The 21,715-nt window shown below is 44.8% G+C and overlaps 1 protein-coding gene across 14 annotated transcripts in view; it reads left to right on the forward strand.

The window, feature by feature from the left end:
- The window catches only part of LOC120045073 (RNA-binding protein Musashi homolog 2), a 406,518-nt gene that overhangs the window by 275,885 nt on the left and 108,918 nt on the right, over nt 1-21,715 (forward strand). For all 14 annotated transcript variants that reach the window (XM_038989926.1, XM_038989927.1, XM_038989924.1 and 11 more), the window contains exon 8: nt 10,389-10,471. In XM_038989926.1, coding sequence (XP_038845854.1) covers nt 10,389-10,471 — 83 coding nt within the window. The remainder of the gene's footprint in view (nt 1-10,388; nt 10,472-21,715) is intronic.

Genomic DNA, 21,715 nt, shown 5'->3' on the forward strand with positions numbered 1-21,715 from the left:
AACTGACACTGAGATACACTCACCACGTAACCTCAAGTCAAACTGACACTGAGATACACTCACCACGTAACCTCAAGTCAAACTGACACTGAGATACACTCACCACGTAACCTCAAGTCAAACTGACACTGAGATACACTCACCACGTAACCTCAAGTCAAACTGACACTGAGATACACTCACCACGTAACCTCAAGTCAAACTGACACTGAGATACACTCACCACGTAACCTCAAGTCAAACTGACACTGAGATACACTCACCACGTAACCTCAAGTCAAACTGACACTGAGATACACTCACCACGTAACCTCAAGTCAAACTGACACTGAGATACATTCACCACGTAACCTCAAGTCAAAATGACACTGAGATACACTCACCACGTAACCTCAAGTCAAACTGACACTGAGATACATTCACCACGTAACCTCAAGTCAAAATGACACTGAGATACACTCACCACGTAACCTCAAGTCAAAATGACACTGAGATACACTCACCACGTAACCTCAAGTCAAACTGACACTGAGATACATTAACTCATCACACACGTCATCACATACATGAAACATGTGCTAAGATATAATACGCATACACATCACACATACAGTACAAACATTGGTTCATTTATAGAATGTGCACAGACCCAGATATGTATAGAATATTTAGACAGAGCCAGACCTATGAATAGGCTTATAGATCCCTACCCAGAATCTAAACTCAAGACATTCACGTCTCCGAGTCACAGATATTAAAACATTCACATGTTGAGCACACACAATACGTATGGGATCTGCCTGGCTGAAAACAGACTTGTTATTCATATTGTCTCTTTTGCTATAGGATTGATGTTTGTTTATATCTGCGTGTGTGTCGCTGCATATCACTTACAGTTCTGTGCGTGTCTGTGCATGTTTCTTAGGTGGTGGGTGGGTGAATAAATCCGCGTTGACATGTGTGGACAAACAGGAGCACCAATTGAGACATGCACAGTCGCACACATGCACCAAACATACTGTACATACATAGATGCACTGAATGCAAACACACACACATACACTCATGGACATACCCACGTAGAAATGTGTTTGCAACAACAGCTGGTGTATTTGTGGCTGGTCCCTACTTTCGGCATCTATCACTTATCCTCCTCTGTCTCCTCTAATTAAGCAATAAGGCCCAAGGGGGTGTGGTATATGTGCAATATACCACGGCTAAAAGCTGTTCTTATGCACGACGCAACGCAGAGTGCTAGGACACAGCCCTTAGCCGTGGTATATTGGCCATATACCACAAACCCCCGAGGTGCCTTATTGCTATTATAAACAGGTTACCAACGTAATTAGAGCAGTGAAAATAAATGTTTTGTCATACCAGTGGTATACGGTCTGATATAACACGGTTTTCAGCCAATCAGCATTCAGGGTTCGAACCACCCAGTTTATAATCTAAGCTATGCAACCCTCCATCTCACGTCTCTATAGCCCTGCCTGCCTCTTCACTCTCCTTCAGTATCATTAGTGGGATGGCACAGACACAGTGGACCACACACTCACGCAGGCATATATATTTTAAGCTCAGGCTCAAGCACAAGGACATTGAAAAGATTGTAATCAGAGAAATAAATAAGACATTTATCCTGTTAAAGCTTCCTTCTGGATTGACATTTTATCAGTGAATGTGTTATTTAATTAAAAAACGAATATGCCACCAAGCATAGCCTACATTCAAAGCCACAAGGAGAGCAGGACAGCTAATGTGGTGTATTCTGCTGCATCTCCCTGCATGCTTTACGATTGAACTCAATTAAAAATATGTATTTTTATGGGATAGTGAGGTATTCTTAGAGCTCACAAAGCCCAGCAATAAGACCATCATAGGTAAGCCTTTATTACATATAGCTCTGGGGTGTTGTTAGAGAGAGGGTGGGGTGGGGCGGGGGTAGATGACTAAACCTGTTCTCAATGCATTTATCACTACACTGATTAGCCAGGGGAAATGATTTACAGCTCTTCCCTCTAATGGGAATGATTCAGAGGAATGTCGCAGGAGCAAAATATATTGTTGAGAGCTTTTTCACCCTCCTCTTTTCTTTGACTTTAATTGCCTAGGCAAAAGGCAAGAGAGCATTATCTTTGTATGCAGAGTCAATAGGGCTGACTACAAGTAATGTTAATGGACTCTGCTGGTCCACAACCTCCCAGGCCAGTCCCTAAAGTGAGACCTCTCCACCAGCCTCTTTAGGAGGAAAACGGGGACTTATTCTGGGCTAATCATTGTTTGAGCTCTTGTTTTTATTAATGAAACCCTCCTCGCGATGGGGCTGAGTAAGAGTGCTGATGCCACGGCCACTCTATTTCCCCCGGCAGCAGCTTGTGGCTCTGTCACCATGCTTATTCATATAGATAACGTACTGTAGTGCCGTGTTATGTAATTGGTCTCCCCCACACATCCTACTTCTCATACTGTAGGACCCCTGTGTGTGAGCTGGTTTATGTCAGCATTTTAGGGAAGACTGAGTAAACCTTCCCATCATTTGTTCTCTTTCTGTCGCTGTAGTTTGTGACTGGAACAAGATACACTGCTTCCTCATGTTCTCATGTTTTGGAGTGTTCCGGTGTTGGAGCGTGTGTGCTCGTCTCTGCTCTGAGTCTGTTAATGGTAATGAGTGTGTAAATCAGAGGATTACCTGAGTGCTGGTTTCAGGATCCTCAGTTACAGCATAGCGATGTGCTGATCAAAGGCCTGTAACAGTGGAGCTGTGGACTCTGGGAAGCCCCTTGCTTTATTACAGGGCCAAGGCACACCGGCTGCCACCGGAGGTGTGGGCCCTGCTCCCAGGTCTGATTGAACAGGTGAAGGGCTGGTCATGCATAATGAGGTCAGAGCAGCCAATCATGAAAGGGGAGGGATGTAAGGGGCAGGGGGAACCTGTCGCTGTAGCAGCCATACGGGGTGTGTGTGCGTGTGCATGTGTGGGACTCAGACTCCGTGTGTATCGCCAGGGGATCCTAGGTCAAACTCCTCTTGGTTGTTCCACTTCCTCTCCTCCCTGGTCTTTGACACGGTGTGTTTTAAGAGTTGTGAGGCCTGCAGCCTAGCTACCCTACACCCATTACACATTCTATTTTGGTGAGTGCATGGGGAAAGTGGAGCGCAGATCTTTAGCGATTTGGAGGGAGTGATTTGTTTTGCTGCACAAGTTGTTTAATGTTGTGTTTGTAGTGCTGAGGATTTCCTTACTCCTCTTATTTTTACCGTCTAATGTTGCCATAAATCATATGTGGCACTTACCCCTGCGTGTGCTGCGGAGTGAGCCATTCCTCTTTATAGAGAGAGACGGGGTCTGTGCTTCGTATGTGTAAACATGGCTGCTCTGCTACTCAGTGTGGCCCAGTGTGTGTGATGGGAGCGAGAGATGGACATAACCTCTGGCTGCAGCTCAGATCCTCCTGCTGCTTCCAGATCTCTCCACACACTCACACCACCCACACACACTCACTCAGTCACTCAGTCAGTCACTCACTCAGTCACTCACTCAGTCACTCACTCACTCAGTCACTCACTCACTCACTCACTGACTCAGTCACTCACACCATCTCTGTGTGTATTTGTGTCAGTATCTTTTTCATTCCTCTCTTTCTTCCTCCCTCTCATTTAAACTCACACAGAGACTGAACCTCAGCCACAGCATATCTGTTTCTCCCTTGGTCCCTCTCCCTCCTCTCCATGCTGTATATTGACCCAGAAAGTCATGGCGATAATTGGAGTACTGTACAGTATGATCACAGGTTTAGTATTGTCAAGACGATACGTGTACAGTAACATTCTTCTCCATGTTTTCACTTCTTTTCACCTGGTGAAACATATTTGGCCCTAGTCATTAGAGAGTTGTGGGAGGTCTGCTCCCCAGTATCGATTCTACTGTCCAATCTCTTTTATTTTACACGGTTCTCCCACTCCCAAGAGCTCACCAGGTATCTATTCTGCTGTTTTGTGATGGAGGACTTGGGTAAATAAAGCAGAACATTTCCATTGATTCCCTGAAGATCCATATATTGATCCTGAAAGATCGGCTTATGTATTCCCTGTCCCCTCCTTCATCCCAGACACACACACACACACACACACAGACACACACACACACACACACACACACACAGACACACACACACACACACACACACACACACACACACACACACACACACACACACACACACACACACACACACACACACACACACACACACACACACACACACACACACACGGACACACACACCATGGTAACCCAGTGTTTTCAGTCACAAATGCCGATGAGCTCATCATGGACTGCACATTAGGAAGTGTCTCTGAGATGATGTCACCCTATAATACTCTAACTCTCTGCTCTAGGCACAGGTTAAATATGCTCTCCATCCACCAGCAAGTTCCTTATACAGATCCTACTGTAGGGCCTGACAGGCTGACACTGACACCCTATACCATTGTTGGTCCTGGATGAGAATGATATCTCACTGTCTGCTGAGCATCTAATGCTGTAATGGATGGATGAACATATCTATGCTCTCACTGCTCTCAGAGCTTTCATTTTCATGTAAGGATGACTGACACAGGCACGTCACTAGAATCTGTCTGCTCTGCTGTGCCCAGGGGGTTGTGGGTATGCATACTGTATGTGATTTTTCCTCAGAATACAACCTTAAGAAAATATTAAAACAAGTCCTACACCTTAACCGAGGATAGCACTTCCATGTGCTGAAGTCCACATTCTTCCACAGTCGTACCCAAATAAGCTATTTATGTATGTAAATGACGTCACACACTCAGTGGAAACATAGCAGAGAGAAATGATTTAGCCTGATTTGTAATTCCCAGGTGCTAAAAAGGGTGAGTTGAGTAAAAATGTAAAGACTGCTCTTGGATTTTAAACAGGGGTGACAGTTAAGTCAACTGAAAGTAAAGTTTTCAGCATTTATTTGCAAGTCCCTTTAGTGTCTGCCAGAAAATTAAGAGAGAAAACTCTCCAGAATGCTATCTGATTTGATCTTGTTCTACTTTAAATACATTAATGTGGCTCCGGCAGAATCAACTTTTTAAGCAAAGGTCACTTGACGTTTCATCGATTTAGCATTTTAATGTTATTTGCGTAGCCTCTCTCTCTCTCTCTGCGGGGAGATGGCATTATGCAGGCAGGGAGAGTGTGTGTGCAGGGATCTGTGTGCTGCTGGTAAGAGGCTGTGAACGTGGGCTCGGTGTAGCTCAGTGGAGACGGGGGACGGGGCCAGGCCTGCCCCTCTCTAATAAGTGTGAGATGCAGCCTAGTCAGCCAAGACGCCTCGCCTCTGCAGCAGCCAGCCAGTAACACCTATTACCAGCACTCACATTGGAAATCCACGTGTTGTCATAAGTGGCCATTGTTGAAGCTTAAGGAAAGTTTTGTCCCAGCGAAGGTGTTGACACCTCTCCCTGTCCCTATTGATTCCTGGTCCTCTTTATTCATCTCATGGAGCTGTTGTCCTGGTCTCCTGCCATGTTTGGGAGCAGAACACCCACCAGGGGTCACCAGACAGGAATCACACACCTCTATCTGACACCCTGGGGAAGGAGGGATGAGAGGGAGGACGAGTGGAGGGGGGATGGGGGTTGTGCTGTACCTGTTGGGTCTGTAATGAACAGGGTAGAGGAGTGTGGGGCGGAAGACCAGTACAGGGGTAGAAGGTCAGACAGCCCCTGTGGGAGGGTCCGGGCTGGAGAGAGGTGTGACATTGTTCTGTGTTTCTGTCATCCTGGAAGACAATACAACCCATCCAGCAGGAGACGATACTCACGGCCGGCCCACTCATTAGGCAGGATTAGGCGGCCGCCTATGGCGGCAGACTGACCAAGACGCACCTCCAACAACACATAAAACCTCACGTAATTTTGCCCAAAACCAATGACAATTTCTCTCAACCAGTGGCTAATGGGCTTTTTAGGTGAGCGCTGATGCCACCCTGTGATAAACAGTGCCCACTTTGTCAAAGGCAGGGGCACAAAATATGTTGCTAGTCCATTCCCAGCGCGCCTCTCCAGGGTGCTGTTTGAGAGATGCATCTCTGCAGCGCTCCACCAACATTCCATCAAAAAAAGAGTCTAACATAAATCATGTAGCAGATCTAGGATATGGTAGACAGAGTGTGTGGCCTTTTCTGTAGCCCACAGGCTGGAGATAAAATGGATGACAATGTAATGAGACGGACACTTTTTACATCATGCAGGTTTCTCCGATCAAATAGCCTAACCTAAATTGTACCCAATCAAATAAAAAAGTATCTGTCATGTTGACAAACAACATATCCTAACAACAGGACAGGTCAAAGTAAAATGGACAATATGGAATGGACAATCACAACTATTGTCCAGGAGTTTCACCCCATTGTCATGATCAATGGTTTCAAGTTTCTATCTGTACATTTTTGACAAGCTGATCATAGCAAAAAAGAAAATACTTCTGCGCTTCCAGCTGTGTGAACACATTGCAAAGAGGCTCACGATAACTCCTGATAAAGTTGGGTAGCTGATATTCAGAGCCAAATTGATTAGTCACAGGAATCAGGACTAATAAAGCCAATGCAACAGCCTGTTTTACAAATGGTGGGCCTACCACATGGATGGGCATTTATAGAATTCCTTTGCAGTCAACATGGTAGGCTACACCCCAGTAAGCACGAGACGACGTCTTTTGGACATCTTTTTTTGTTCCTGTCCGAACCAGACGTCTTGGATTTTAGATGGGCATTAGATGGGCATTCATTCATTACATAAAATGTAATTTCAGGCAACACTGTAGGTAACACCTCAGTAAGCACGGACCGGCCTTGAATCCGGACCTGGCTTGATTTCCACATACACTGACATTGTTTTTTGGTCTGGTCCATTCATAAACGTCTATGTTTGGTTCAGATTTTGTCCAGTCTGGACCAGCCTTGATTTTGCCCAAACATCGATGTCTATAACTTACATATTTTTTACTTTTATTCAGAACCAAAAATGAGCCTGATTTATACATCGGGAAAATACGTATTTTCAACATCCGCAAAATGAAGTATTTTCTCATTTCATTCATAACTGAAAATTAACCTGATTTCAACGTCCGGAAAATACGTATTTTTCAACGTCCTGGATAATATGTATTTTAGACATATAAAAAATACACATTTTCACCTTTTATTCAGAACCTAAATTGAACCTAACTTCAACGTCTGGAAAATACGTGTTTTACACATCTTTTTAATGTCATTTTGCTTACTGGGACTATTCTAGTTTTGTTGGGGTGGCATTTTTTTGTCTTGCCTAGGGTGGCAGAACGACAAGGACTGGCCCTGAGGATATTCATCAAACAGACAGGACAGGAGACCGTGTTCACTGGTATCAGAGTTAGTGTTATGGCTCTTTGTGATGGCTGTAGTGTTTGGATCAGTGGGTTGTTTCTCTAATAGAGCAGTTTGGGCTCAGGTTATCAATAACTCCTAGAAAGACTGAGCCAGACTCTCTGGTTACAGGGAGTTCTCTCTACATCTGCCATAATGAGGCCCCTGTCAACAGGAGCTGGCTCTCTGGACTCAATACACTGATTAGAAAAAAATTCTGTGTTAGGTCAGAAGCCTATGATTTAGTCTTGGGTGTAGAAGCCCATCCAGCAGCTTCCCTTGTGGGCCGGTGTTGGTAGTGCTTGGTGGGTGATGGTGACAGAGGCTAGGCCCTGACCCCACAGTGTGTAATGGTGCAGTGGAAAATATGCCGTCAGTTATAGGAGGAGCTGCCTGTCTCAGTGTGTGGCAGAGGGAGAGAGTGCGGTGACAGGAGCACTCTCCTGCAGAGAGGGCAGGTGTGTTAACCCCTCTCCCCGTCTCTCTCTTTCTGTCTCTCTACTCGCTCCGCTCAGCCATCCGCCACTCTCTCCTCCCGCACTCCGCCTTGACAAATGGCTCCTGACGGCTGATTTGTTGGTTGTCAAAAGTGGTCCTTGTGCCGCCGACGAGGGGGAGGTGGAGCGAGCTGGAAAACAAGCTGCATCTTCCAATTCTTCAGCTCCCGACACCGCTCCGCCCACAGAAACACACAGGCAGGCAGCCCACGGCAAGCCAATCTCAGGACGTCACTTCTTGAATTGATATTCCGTTGGTCTGATATAGAATGCATCAAATTAATAGCTGTTGATGATTTATCTGCGTATTTTAATTCAACCTCATTGATGTAGCTTTTCCTGTTTTTTCAAGTTCCTGTTGCACTAGAGATGTTTCAGTAACATCCTCTGCCAGTTTCAGGAAGATAGTGAATAGTTTATCTCAGATTACTGTTATTATGAGTAATGACAAGGGAAGCAGGCAAAAAAAGGGAAACGAGGGAGAGAGAAAGACAGTAAGTTTGAAACCCCAGACATAAGTAGTGAGGGATGGGAAGAGGGCGGGCTGACCAACTTTCCTTCCCACCAGCTGCACCAGGATGTCCTGATAAGTTTATAGAGGAAGTCATCAGTGGAGGTCAGGGCATTTAGGAAAAACTTGGCATAAGTTCCCTCTCATGACAGTAGTTAGAACACTGCAGTGCCTGCCCTGCATTATTAGCCCATTCGATGGAGCCAGTAAGCGCTAACATCCGGTTTTCAGGGATACAGTATTTTCAACCTAACTTATGGAATTGGGAACTCCTCTCGGGCTTCTTTCTATGCCTGCTATATTAGGTTAGCCCTGCATGCACAGTTAATCTCAGCAACACTCATCAAGGATTTTAGAAATCCTGTTTAACTTGTCCCTATTGCACAGAAAATGATTCCAGAGGCAGTTTAGTGCTAGTGCTCAATGTGCATTGTATTGCATGTGTTATCATGTTACAGTAACATGACACACTAAACCTGCCCTGGGCTATGTGGTGACAGTCAACAGCAGCAGTCATTGTAAAGAGAGCTTTAGAAACGCTTCTAAGCACAGGTGAAAGTGACTAATGTGTACTACACACTCTCCCCTTTGTCTTGCTGTCAGAGTTAAGTGTTAATGACTCAAAGGTCACAGTGGAATAGAGGGGGTAGGCGCTGGTTTATTTACCCATGGTCTTATCAGCCCTGCCATCTCCTTATCTTCTCTCGTCTCACCTCTGACCTCTAACCCCTGGCCCCGACCCTGTTTATCCTCCATTTAATGTGAAAGCCCTGTCTGTCTAAACCCAGGGGGATGCTGACTGTCAGTATTATGGACTGGGTGTTTGTGTTTAGAATAGGCTGATTACACATATGGTATTGACTATTATGGGTATGGTATAGGTTCAGTTTAACACAATGTACTCAGGCTACATGCCCTTTGACCTCTTGTATTCTAACGTCAATTGACAAATCAAAACCCATATCACATTCAACATGTCACAATGTCTCTTCAGCCCATCATCATCTGTTGAACTCCATGATAATGACTTATTGATAATGACTTATCATGGTGATTGTTTATGGTAATGTGTGTTTAAACCCAGGCTGAGGTGATCTTGACTGTCTGTCTGACTGACTGTCTGTCTGTCTGTCTGTCTGTCTGTCTGTCTGTCTGTCTGTCTGTCTGTCTGTCTGTCTGTCTGTCTGTCTGTCTGTCTGTCTGCTGTATACAGTAGGACAGGCTGAGTAGGAGCTGGTTCCCATTAACTCGCACTTGTTCTTTTCTTCTTGCTTGTTTTTTCATGCTAGCTCTTCCTTTCTAACACATTTCAATAGAAAATAATTTTCCCTTTGAACCCGCGTCATAAAGAAGGCACATTGCTTTGTGCGTCAGCCATCAAAACAGCAGAGAAAAGAGCACTGCTGTTCCCTGGTGTGCCAAGGCTGCAGTTGTCTTGTCTCGCAGCCTTGCCTCCTTGGTAGAGGAAGGGGTTAAGCTTTTATCTTATAAATACCCCCAAAATCCCACGGTCAATGACACATTCAGATATGCCGAGTCTGGCATTAACATAAAAACGAGGGCTTCTTATACAGTGAAATTTCAATGAAGGGGAACACAAAATGCATTTAATGAAATTCAGATGCTAAGGCTCCAGCTCCCATGAATCTCATTAAATGGGCTTTGTGCTGTTTTTCCATCTTCTCTTTGTGGAGAAGGTCCTCCAGTGCCTCTAATAATGTCTGAGATTTCATCATATAGCTGATTTAAAGAAGACAATGTCTGCCTTGTTCAGTCATTCCTCTCAGCGCTGACGCCATTCTGCCTCTCCAATTGACGGCCGGGCAGAGTTTCTCCATGCAGCTCATGATAATAATCAGGCCTGTGGTGGCTTTCCTTTTAGTTACTGAAGTATGCAAAGTCCCCCTAACTCACTGTATCTCTCTCTTCTCTCCCTTTCTCTCACTCTCTACCTCTGCACAGGATTTGGCTTCATAACTTTCGAGGGCGAAGACGTCGTAGAGAAAGTCTGTGAAATTCATTTTCATGAAATCAATAATAAAATGGTGAGTCCACTCTTCTTTTCAATTCCAGGTTGGTGTTGAAGGATTAATGTTTGATTTCCTCTTTAATGGAGTGTTAATAGCAAAGAGTCAACGGTGTGTGTGGGGTGTACGTGTGTGTGGGGTGTACGTGTGTGTGTATGTGCACGCCTGTGTATGTGTGAGTGTTTGTGGGCAGGTGTGCGCACGCAGGTGTGTTTACATGCGCGTGCATGTATGTGTTTGTGTGGTGTGATGTGTGTGTGTGTGTGATGTGTGTGTGTGTGTGTGTGTGTGTGTGTGTGTGTGTGTGTGTGTGTGTGTGTGTGTGTGTGTGTGTGTGTGTGTGTGTGTGTGTGTGTGTGTGTGTGTGTGCACTCGATGGGTCTCTGGGATGGGGAGCTCAGTGGTGTGTACTGCCCAGAAACCGTGAAATTGTGTGTGTGAATTCCACCTGTCAGGTTGAGGGACTGGTGAGAGGAACCTGTCCTTCTCTTACAACCCCACCCATACCCACACCAGACACACACAGGCCTTGACTGCAGCCAGCCAGGGCAGGCAGAGAGTGTTGCTGGGAAGTCATTGGCAGAGGAAGAGTTCATTAACCAGGGATTAGAGCCTTCCAGGAAGCCCAGTAATGATCTGACTCATCACTCCTCACTGCTGTTGTCTTCTGCTTCAAAGCACACAGTCGAAAGTGTATGGTCATTCCGTCAGTTCAGCTAATCAGATGACTCATGCTCAATATCACAGGACATACTGTAGCCATCTGTTTCATGTCACGTTTTTTTTTTTTTTTTTTTTTTTTTTTTTTCATCCCATTTTCTCCCCAATTTTCGTGGTATCCAATCGCTAGTAATTACTATCTTGTCTCATCACTACAACTCCCGTACGGGCTCGGGAGAGACGAAGGTCGAAAGCCATGCGTCCTCCGAAGCACAACCCAACCAGCCGCACTGCTTCTTAACACAGCGCGCCTCCAACCCGGAAGCCAGCCGCACCAATGTGTCGGAGGAAACACCGTGTACCTGGCCCCCTTGGTTAGCGCGCACTGCGCCCGGCCCGCCACAGGAGTCGCTGGAGCGCGATGAGACAAGGATATCCCTACCGGCCAAACCCTCCCTAACCCGGACGACGCTATGCCAATTGTGCGTCGCCCCACGGACCTCCCGGTCGCGGCCGGCTGCGACAGAGCCTGGGCGCGAACCCAGAGACTCTGGTGGCGCAGTTAGCACTGCGATGCAGTGCCCTAGACCACTGCGCCACCCGGGAGGCCTCATGTCACATGTTGATGTACAGCAGACAGTTGTGAGTCTCTGTAGTGTGTGCCCCTCCAGTCCCCCTGGGTGTACACTGTGTATAGCCTACTGACTGGGTTGGCCCTGTGGCCTATGATAGGCTAGAGGGAATGCTGTCTTCCTGTCACTCAATGGGTTGGGACTCGTTCCTTTACTATGTGGTCTCCTTCAGGACCATAGGAGCTGACTGACAGGGGCGGTGTAGTAGAAACAGATCCACTAGGGACCGGCTCTCCCATGTATGACCTTACTGGCTCTCCCTAACTCAGGGGAAGGCAACTAGATTCAGCCGCGTGCCGATTTTTGTTGGTGTGCATGATCGGGGGGCCGGAACATAGTTACACTGAACAAAAATATAAACGTAACATGTAAAGTGTTTGTCCCATCTTTCATGAGCTGAAATAGAAAGATCCCAGAAATATTCCATATACACAAAAAGCTTTTTTCTCAAAAATGTTGTGCACAAATTTGTTTACATCCCTGTTAGTGTGCATTTCTCCTTTGCCAAAATAAACCATCCACCTGAAAGGTGGGCATATCAAGAAACTGATTAAACAGCATGATCATTACACAGGTGTGTCTAATGCAGGGGACAATAAAAGGCCACTCTAAAAATGTGTGCAGTTTTGTTACACACCACAATGCCACAGATGTCTCAAGTTTTAAGGAAGTGTGCAGTTGGCATGCTAATGTCCACCAGTGCTGTTGCCAGAGAATTGTATGTTAATTTCTCTACCATAAGCCGCCTCCAACGTCATTTTAGAGAATTTGCCAGTACGTCCAACCGGCCTCACAACCACAGACCACGTGAACGACTTCGTGTTGGCGAGTGGTTTGCTGATGTCAATGTTGTAAACAGAGTGCCCCATGGTGGCGGTTGGGTTATGATATGGGCAGGCATAAGCTACGGACAACGAACACAATTTATTTTTATTGATAGCAATTTGAATGCACAGAAATACTTGACTCGATCTTGAGGCCCTTTATGAGGTCAATTTTTTAAGGTACTGTATCTGTGACCAACAGATCCATATCTGTATTCCCAGTCATGTGAAATCCATAGATTAAGGCCTAATTCATTTATTTCAATTGACTGATTTCCTCATATGAACTGTAACAACTAAGCCCTAAAATAGATTGTTTTGAAGATAGCAATCATTTCATATCTTCAGTACATTTAGACACAATCACATATCCATTTTCTTTTTGTGGGAATACTTGGGAACAGATTTATTAAATGAAACACATTTTTTGCTGAATTCCTGGTGATTTTAGTATTTTTTTACAAAATATACAACAACAAAAAGTATAAATAATAAGAAAAAAAAAGGCTAAAACTTTGGGGGGCCTAAAAATATCTCCCGCAGGCCGGTTTTGGCCCCTGGGCCACCATCCTCTGCCCTAACTCATCCCCCTGCGTCGCACTGTGTGTGTGACAGTCCCTGCTGATCAAAGCCTTACACAGCTCCCATAGGAATCACATAAGGAGAGAGGGAGGATATGAGAGGAAAGGGGAAAGCATTGGAGGAGAGGAGAAGAGATGGGGAGATGAGAGGAGGAGTAGAGAATGGAGGAAGAGAGCAGGAAAGTAAAGGAGAGGAGAGGAAAGGAGAAGAGTAAAGGAGAGAAGGAGAGGATTAAAGGAGAGCTGACAGACGGGAGGAGAGGAGAAACAGGCCTGGTTATCTGGTTATCTGAGCTGGAGATGAGATATTGTAGTCGTTCTGATCCCTCTCCCCTCTCCATCCTCATATTTTGCTCCCTCTCTCTCTCTCTCTCTCTCTCTCTCTCTGTCTCTCTCTCTCCATCACAGACAAGCTGCTCCTTGAGCGCAGGGACAGAGAATGTCTGCCCGCAGTTCTATGAGACCAAGACAATGCTATCGATTTTTATATGATATTGCATCAAATGGTTTCATCGTTCAGGGAGCACCAAGCCAGGGCTGCTATTTCGTTTTCCCTGCAGTGGATGGGAGCATTGTTTGTGCCATCCATCGACTGGCTGGATTGAATTGGACTAGCAGGGAATTGCATGCGTCGTTATCATCAGATGAGTAACTTCAGAGAAAATGAGGAGAATAAAAAGCTACTTCAAATACTCCAGGTTATTTGTCTTGTTGAAAATAGCAGAAGTTGATGTGCTGCTCTCTCTCTCTGTGCTGTAATGAGATGGTTGAGGAGCGTCTCTAAGACAACAGAGGAGAGGGTTTGGGGAGTTCAGCTAGCTTCTTCCTGTTTTTCTTTCCTCTATTAGAATCCACTTGTGGAGCTTCAGATCAAAGCTGTATCTGAAGCATCATCTGCTAACAGCCTGTGCTGTGTGTATTTGACTTGCTAATTCCACTCATCGTCATTATTATCATTGTTATTATTAAGTGAAATCCTGTGGCAGGCAGGGCCCTGTATTCACACACTTTAGTGTCTCTGTGTGTTTTGATTCTTCTCATCTCAGCCTCCTGCCATCTGTTGCTTTTTATTGACATTTTTATTGAACCTTTATTTATCCAGGCAAGTCAATCAAGAACAAATTCTTATTTACAATGACGGCCTGGCAATTCCACAGTTGCATGATGAACCCTTCCTTTAATAGGGGATATAGTCAACTCAATGCCAGGCGACCGTCTGCGAGGGAATGCAGCAGAAATAAAAACACAGGCCCCAGGTCCAGAGGTTTGACCTTAGTATTACAAGAGGATTTTTTTCAGGATTTAATATCTGAGTTCCCCCAATTAAGTAATTTCTGAAATGAACCTAATACATTCTCTCAATACCCGAGATCTCAGATAATTCATAGATATCCACTGGACATGACTCCCTGTAATGTTAAGATTTATAATAATAGCTCCTGGCGCTATCCCTTTGGTATACCCTTCCAAGTAGGACTGCCATTCTGCTACAGACAGCACAGACAGACAGCACAGACAGAAAGACAGACAGACAGACATACCATTCTTTGCTTGGGAGCTCATCATTTTAGGGGTCCGGTGACAGTTAGGGTCAGTGCACATTGAGACGTGTTCTGACCATGGTGTGTGTGTGTGTGTGTGAGTGGATCCTGGAGGACTTACTTAATCACGCAGGGTTCATGTGTGGAGCAGCACTGCACCCGGGATGGTATATGTATAGATGGGTTGACGTAGTGGAAGAATGTGGGTGTCCCTCTGACCCAGTGAAACTACCCCCTCCTCTCCTACTACTCTCCTCCTCTCCTCTCCACTCCGCTCTGCCCACCAGGGGTGCTCCTGGCCTCTGGTGAGCCCCTTCCTTTCTCTCTGGGAAGTCCCATGTCAGGGTGACATGCTGAATCTCCTGCCTGGCTGCACTCATCTACCCAGGCCTTGATCTGCTGGTTGGAGAAGTACTGGGTCTGAGTATCCCCCTCTCTCTTTCACTCTCTCTCGCTCTCTCATTCTCTCTCTCTCTCTCTCTCATTCTCTCTCTCTCTCTCTTTCGCTCTCTGTCTTTTTCTCTTTTTCTCTCTTCCTCTCTCTCTCTTTGTAGCTCTCTCTCTCTTTATCTCTCTCTCTCTCTCTCTCTCTCTCTCTCTCTCCCTCTCTCGCTCCCTCTTCCATTCACAGCCTTTTCAGATCTGATTACTGTGAAGCCCCCAGGGCAGGAGCGAATCAGGAGCGAGAGAGTTATTGAGAAAATGGCCCCTCTCTCTCTCTCTCTCTCTCTCTCTCTCTCTCTCTCAATGGCCTCCTGATCACCAACTCCCTCGCCCTCATCTACGAGGCGGCCAGGAGACGGAGGCTGAATGACAATAAGGTCTCACCTCATCTCTCTAGATATCTCTTCAGGTGGCCTTGTATATCACCACGTGGTGGTGTGTGCTACAGACTAACACCTGTTCTATGCATTACGTTTATTTATGCTGTCAATTGGTAGAGGGGGTGCTGATTGGGTAGCTTATCACATAACCATTAGTCATTCAACCACACTTCCTCATGGAGAGGGTTCCTGGTTGGTGAGGAACATCTTAGTGTAGTAGAATCATAGTAGAACCATTGTGGGATGGTACGCCTCGTAGTGAAACCATAGTCTTGTAGTGGAACCATAGTCTTGTAGTGGAACCGTAGTGTTCTAGTGGAACTGTAGTCTTGTAGTGGAACCGTAGTATTGTAGTGGAACCACGGTCTTGTAGTGGAACCATAGTCTTGTAGTGGAACCACGGTAGTGTAGTGGAAACGTAGTCTTGTAGTGGAACCGTAGTGTTGTAGTGGAACTGTAGTCTTGTAGTGGAACCGTAGTCTTGTAGTGGAACCACAGTCTTGTAGTGGAACCACAGTCTTGTAGTGGAAACATAGTGTTGTAGTGGAACCGTAGTCTTGTAGTGGAACCGTAGTGTTGTAGTGAAACTGTAGTCTTGTAGTGGAACCACAGTCTTGTAGTGGAACCACTGTCTTGTAGTGGAACCACAGTCTTGTAGTGGAACCACAGTCTTGTAGTGGAACCACGGTCTTGTAGTGGAACCACAGTCTTGTAGTGGAACCATGGTCTTGTAGTGGAACCACGGTCTTGTAGTGGAACCACAGTCTTGTAGTGGAACCACAGTCTTGTAGTGGAACCACGGTCTTGTAGTGGAACCACAGTCTTGCAGTGGAACCACGGTCTTGTAGTGGAACCACGGTCTTGTAGTGGAACCACAGTCTTGTAGTGGAACCACAGTCTTGTAGTGGAACCACGGTCTTGTAGTGGAACCAAGAAGCTGCAGTGTGGCACCGTGTGGAGGGAACCGTGAGAAACTGACAGCACTTCAGCACTAGTGTGACATTTATCATGAGGCAGAGATTGTCATTCATTTGTGCAAACTTGTGTGCTGGGCCTAATGGGCTGCTGTTGGCCATGCTGATGAGCCCTGATGGATGACTGGTAGGACGGCCAGGGACGATGAGGGAGGGAGTGATACACTGTCTGTCAGTCAGTCAGCAGAGCACACACACTCACACACACACACACACACCATGTTACAGCAGCACTACACGCCACGCTGCAGTGCCTCTCTGACAGATGGGACCTCTCAGACACACTCAGCTTTAAGGAAACACTGATTTTGGGGCTCACTGGGACCCACTGTATTATTCCTCTTTAATTGCTATACACATCTGAATATATCACACAGTTTATTGTTTAAACTGCCTTAATTTTGCTGGACCCCAGGAAGAGCAGCTAATGGGGATCCATAATAAATACAAATACAGTGTTTTATTTTGTTTTGTATTAATCAATTATATTCTCAATTTCTCAAATGCCACCGTGCAGTGCTTTACAACTACAAGCCTGAAAACCTTGTCTCTTTTGGACACCTCTTCCTGAGTGTCCTGTGTTTTGTTGGAGGTGCTTTGAGTAAGAAGGTGATGTGTCCACATTGTCCAAGTAGGGAGATCGTTTTGGCACACTGGGGCAGGAAGAGAAACTGTGGCACAATGTGAATATGGTGGAGTTTGGGTTTGGAAGCAGACTGGTAACTGTCATCAGCTGTTGCCATTGGATTTGTAGCTAGATGTTTCATCTCAGCAGGTTGTAACAGAGTTAATTATCCTCTAATCAAAATATATTCACTAAATGAAAAGACCAGAAGGTACATTTCAGGAGGGAGAAAGCTGCCGCTCCAACTCTGAGTCAGGGCTGACCTTGTCAAAGTGACACAACAGAAGTAATGTTTTGAAGTAAAGCTGTTCTAGTGGGAGTTGCTTTAGCACAGAGAGAACTACATGCAGAGGCAGGGAAGTGGCAGAAGGAGAGAGAGAGAGAGAGAGAGAGAGAGAGAGAGAGAGAGAGAGAGAGAGAGAGAGAGATTAGAGTGAGTAAGAGAGACGTCTGTATAATCTAACTCAGGGGAGAGGAAACAGACCAGAGGCCTCACATTTCAGGATATCTATTTGGTTTCTGGCGCTCACTTCCCCACTGTAAAATAGATGTTCTCCGACGCGGAGACATATAGCTCCTGACAGATGTTTTTCTGCGTGCGTGTGTGCATGTTTGTGTGTGTGATGGGGGAAATATAGATTTCTGTGTCATAGGCAAAGTTGCTGTACATGTATCAATAATGACCACAGTCCCAAGTCTCTCATGTCATTTAATTCAAGTTGCAGGGTGTTCTGCTCTCCTGGTAAACCTGGGCCTTTCTCATACCTTTCAGTTTACCTTCCCCCTGTGATTGCCAGTAGTATCACTGATTGGAGGGAGGCTAGGAATATGAGGGAACAGTAGGATGGTTCTGATGTTATAGTTAATGGCAGGTTGCTCCTCTCTTTGACAAGAGTCATTTAGTCATCCCTCCAATCGAAGCAATGATATCTGCTCCCTCCGCCACCCCGACCGCCTTCCTATATGAATGCGTAATGAACACCTATCAAGTAGTGGCTCAGATCTATAGATGGGAGTAGTGTGCTGTTAAAATGGGCCCATATTTTAGTGAACTGCTTCAAGGTAATGTTCTTAAATGTGTCATTTATGATATTCCTCAATAGAGAATGATCACTGCCGCAGGGATGAATTTTCAGTTAGTGGTCAATTTCTTAGTCAGGTCCCCTGACATGGCCAACCAATTACTGTAGTGAGCAGGCAGGCAGGGAGGGAGGCAGACAAGAAGCACTGCTTCCAGCCCACACTGAATGGAGAAGGGAGGGAAGGCTGTAAATTACAGGCATGCCTCCATATAATGTATGTGTTACTTGAGGATCTGAATGTTGAAAGATATTATGTACAGTACCAGTCAAAAGTTTGGACACATCCAGGGTTTTTCTTTATCTTTACTATTTTCTACATTCTAGAATAATAGTGAAGACATCAAAACTATGAAATAACACATATGGAATCATGTAGTAATCAAAAAAGTGTTAAACAAATCTAAATATATTTTATATTTTTAATGTTTTAATTTGTATTATTATTTAAAAAATATATATATATTTTTTTGTTACCCCTTTTTCTCCCCAATTTCGTGGTATTCAATTGGTAGTTACAGTCTTGTCCCATCGCTGAGCTTCTTGACACAATGCCTGCTTAACCCAGACGACGTTGGGCCAATTGTGCGCCGCCCCATGGGTCTCCCGGTCGCGGCTGGCTGCGACAGAGTCTGGACTCAAACCAGGATCTCTAGTGGCACAGCTAGCACTGCGATGCAGTGCCTTAGACCACTGTGCCACTCTGGAGGCCCAAAGTAGCCACCCTTTGACTTGATGACAGCTTTGCACACTCTTGGCATTCTAGGCTCCTGAGTGGTGCAGCGGTCTAAGGCACTGTATTTCAACCAGCTTCATGAGGTAGTCACCTGGAATGCATTTCAATTAACAGGTGTGCCTTGTTAAAAGTACATTTGTGGAATTTCTTTCCTTCTTAATACATTTGAGCCAGTTGTGTTGTGACACACAAGGTAGGGGTGGTATACAGAAGAGAGCCCTATTTGGTAAAATACCAAGTTCATATTATGGCAACAACAGCTCAAATAAGCAAAGAGAAATGACAGTCCATCATTATTTAAGACATGAAGGTCAGTCAATACGGAAAATTTCAAGATGCGCAGTTGCAAAAACCATCAAGCGCTCTGATGAAACTGGCTCTCATGTGGACCGCCACAGGAAAGGAAGACCCAGAGTCACCTCTGCCGCAGAGGATAAGTTCATTAGAGTTAGCTGCACCTCAGATTGCAGCCCAAATAAATGCTTCGCGGAGTTCAAGTAACAGACACATCTCAACATCAACTGTTCAGAGGAGATTACGTGAATCAGGCCTTCATGGTCGAATTGCTGCAAAGAAACCACTCTAAAGGACATCAATAAGAAGAAGAGACTTGCCAAGAAACACGAGCAATTGACATTAGACTCGTGGAAATCTGTCCTTTGGTCTGATGAGTCCAAATTTGAGATTTTTTGTTCCAACCGCCGTGTTTTTGTGAGACACAGAGTAGGTGAATGGATGATCTCCGCATTTGTGTTTCCCACCGTAAAGCATGGAGGAGGAGGTGTGATGGTGTGGGGGTGCTTTGCTGGGTACACTGTCTGTGATTTAATTAGTATTCAAGGCACACTTAACTAGCATGGCTACCACAGCATTCTGCAGCGATACGCCATCCCATCTGGTTTGGGCTTAGTGGGACTATCATTTGTTTTTCAATAGAACAACGACCCAAAACACACCTCCAGGCTGTGTAAGGGCTATTTGACCAAGAAGGAAAGTGATGGAGTTCTGCATCAGATGACCTGACCTCCACAATCACCCGACCTCAAGCCAATTGAGATGGTTTGGGATGAGTTGGACCGCAGAGTGAAAGATAAGCAGCCAACAAGTGTTCAGCATATGTGGGAACTCCTTCACAACTGTTGGAAAAACATTCCGGGTGAAGCTGGTTGAGAGAATGCCAAGAGTGTGCATAGCTGTCATCAAGGAAAAGGGTGGCTACTTTGAAGAATCTCTAATATAAAATATATTTTGATTTGTTTAACATTTTTTGGTTACTACATGATTCCATATGTGTTATTTCATAGTTTTGATGTCTTCACTATTATTCTACAATGTAGAAAATAGTAAAAAAGAAAAATATATAATTTAAATGTGTAGGTGTGTCCACACTTTTGACTGGTACTGTATATTGAATCAATATTTGAGTCATACTGTTTTAGATCGATATACTATAATATAGTCCAAAGGACATTCTTCTCCTATATCAGAGATCATCATTTAGATTCAGCCGCAGGCCAATTGTTTCTTGAGCGCATGGTCAGGGTGACAGAACATAATTACAAATCATTTGTAGACTGCAAATTGACCGCAAGAAGCCCAGATATATTATTTGACTAAAACATAATCATTTCCAACCTTGCATTTGTAAACGATCACATACCGTGCCATCAAAAAGTATTCACATCGCTTGACTTTTTTTGTTGTTGTTACTGCCAGAATTTAAAATGGATTAAATTGAGATTTTGTCACTGGCCTACACACAATACCCCATAGGGCTCTATTTTTATAAACCTAACGCAATGGTGAATCTAAGTGCAGGCGGTAGCGCTATAGGTTCAGGGATGTGTCGAGACTTGGCCCCTCACTGACCAATCAGAACGTGCTCCATGGCGAAATATGTGGTTGCTTCAGGTTGTGTATTTACGGTCTTTTATGTATCTTCTTGGAATCAACTCCAATTCCAATGTTAGTCCGTTATAGTTTGTTAAATGACTTACAGAAACGAAATAACAAAATGTAGACCTATCCCATCTTTGATAAATAGGTTAACTTGAACCCATTTGCAGTCCACATTGTTCTAAGTAATTGCATGGCTTCAATAGCATTCACACTGATAGGGGCTAGGCCTACTGTAAATTACATTATGGCTGAGCATGGACATTGTCAATAAGCAAGAATAAATTAATTATTGATAAGGCCTAAAAAGAGAACTAATAATTCTAATTAATTTCGAAACAAAAGGAAACAACAACAACAACAAAGGCTAGGTCACATTTACAGGCACCATCATTTCTCCCCGTGGGCATGTAATATTAAAACAACACAAACTAGGAGGCTTTTACGCACATCCAAAACTGGACCTGCATGGCTAAAATAGTGGGGAGTATTTTTTCTTAAAACTGCGTTGTTGGTTAAGGGCTTGTAAGTACTGTAAGAATTTCACTGTAAGGTCTACTACACCTGTTGTATTCGGCGCATGTGACAAATCAAATTTGATTTGATTTAATAAAGTTTAACATTATTTTTCAATGACTACCTCATCTCTGTACCCCACACATACAATTATCTGTAAGGTCCCTCAGTCGAGCAGTGAATTTCAAACAAAGACCATAGAGGTTTTCCAATGTCTCGCAAAGAAGCATTTGTAAATGGGTAAAAAAAAGCTGACATTGAATATCCCTTCGAGAATTGTGGTTATTAATTACCCAGTCACTACAAAGATACAGGCGTCCTTCCTAACTCAGTTGCCGGAAAGGAAGGAAACCTCGCAGAGATTTCACCATGAG

Source organism: Salvelinus namaycush, chromosome 3, assembly GCF_016432855.1.
Source record: "Salvelinus namaycush isolate Seneca chromosome 3, SaNama_1.0, whole genome shotgun sequence".
Taxonomy (NCBI): Eukaryota; Metazoa; Chordata; class Actinopteri; order Salmoniformes; family Salmonidae; genus Salvelinus; species Salvelinus namaycush.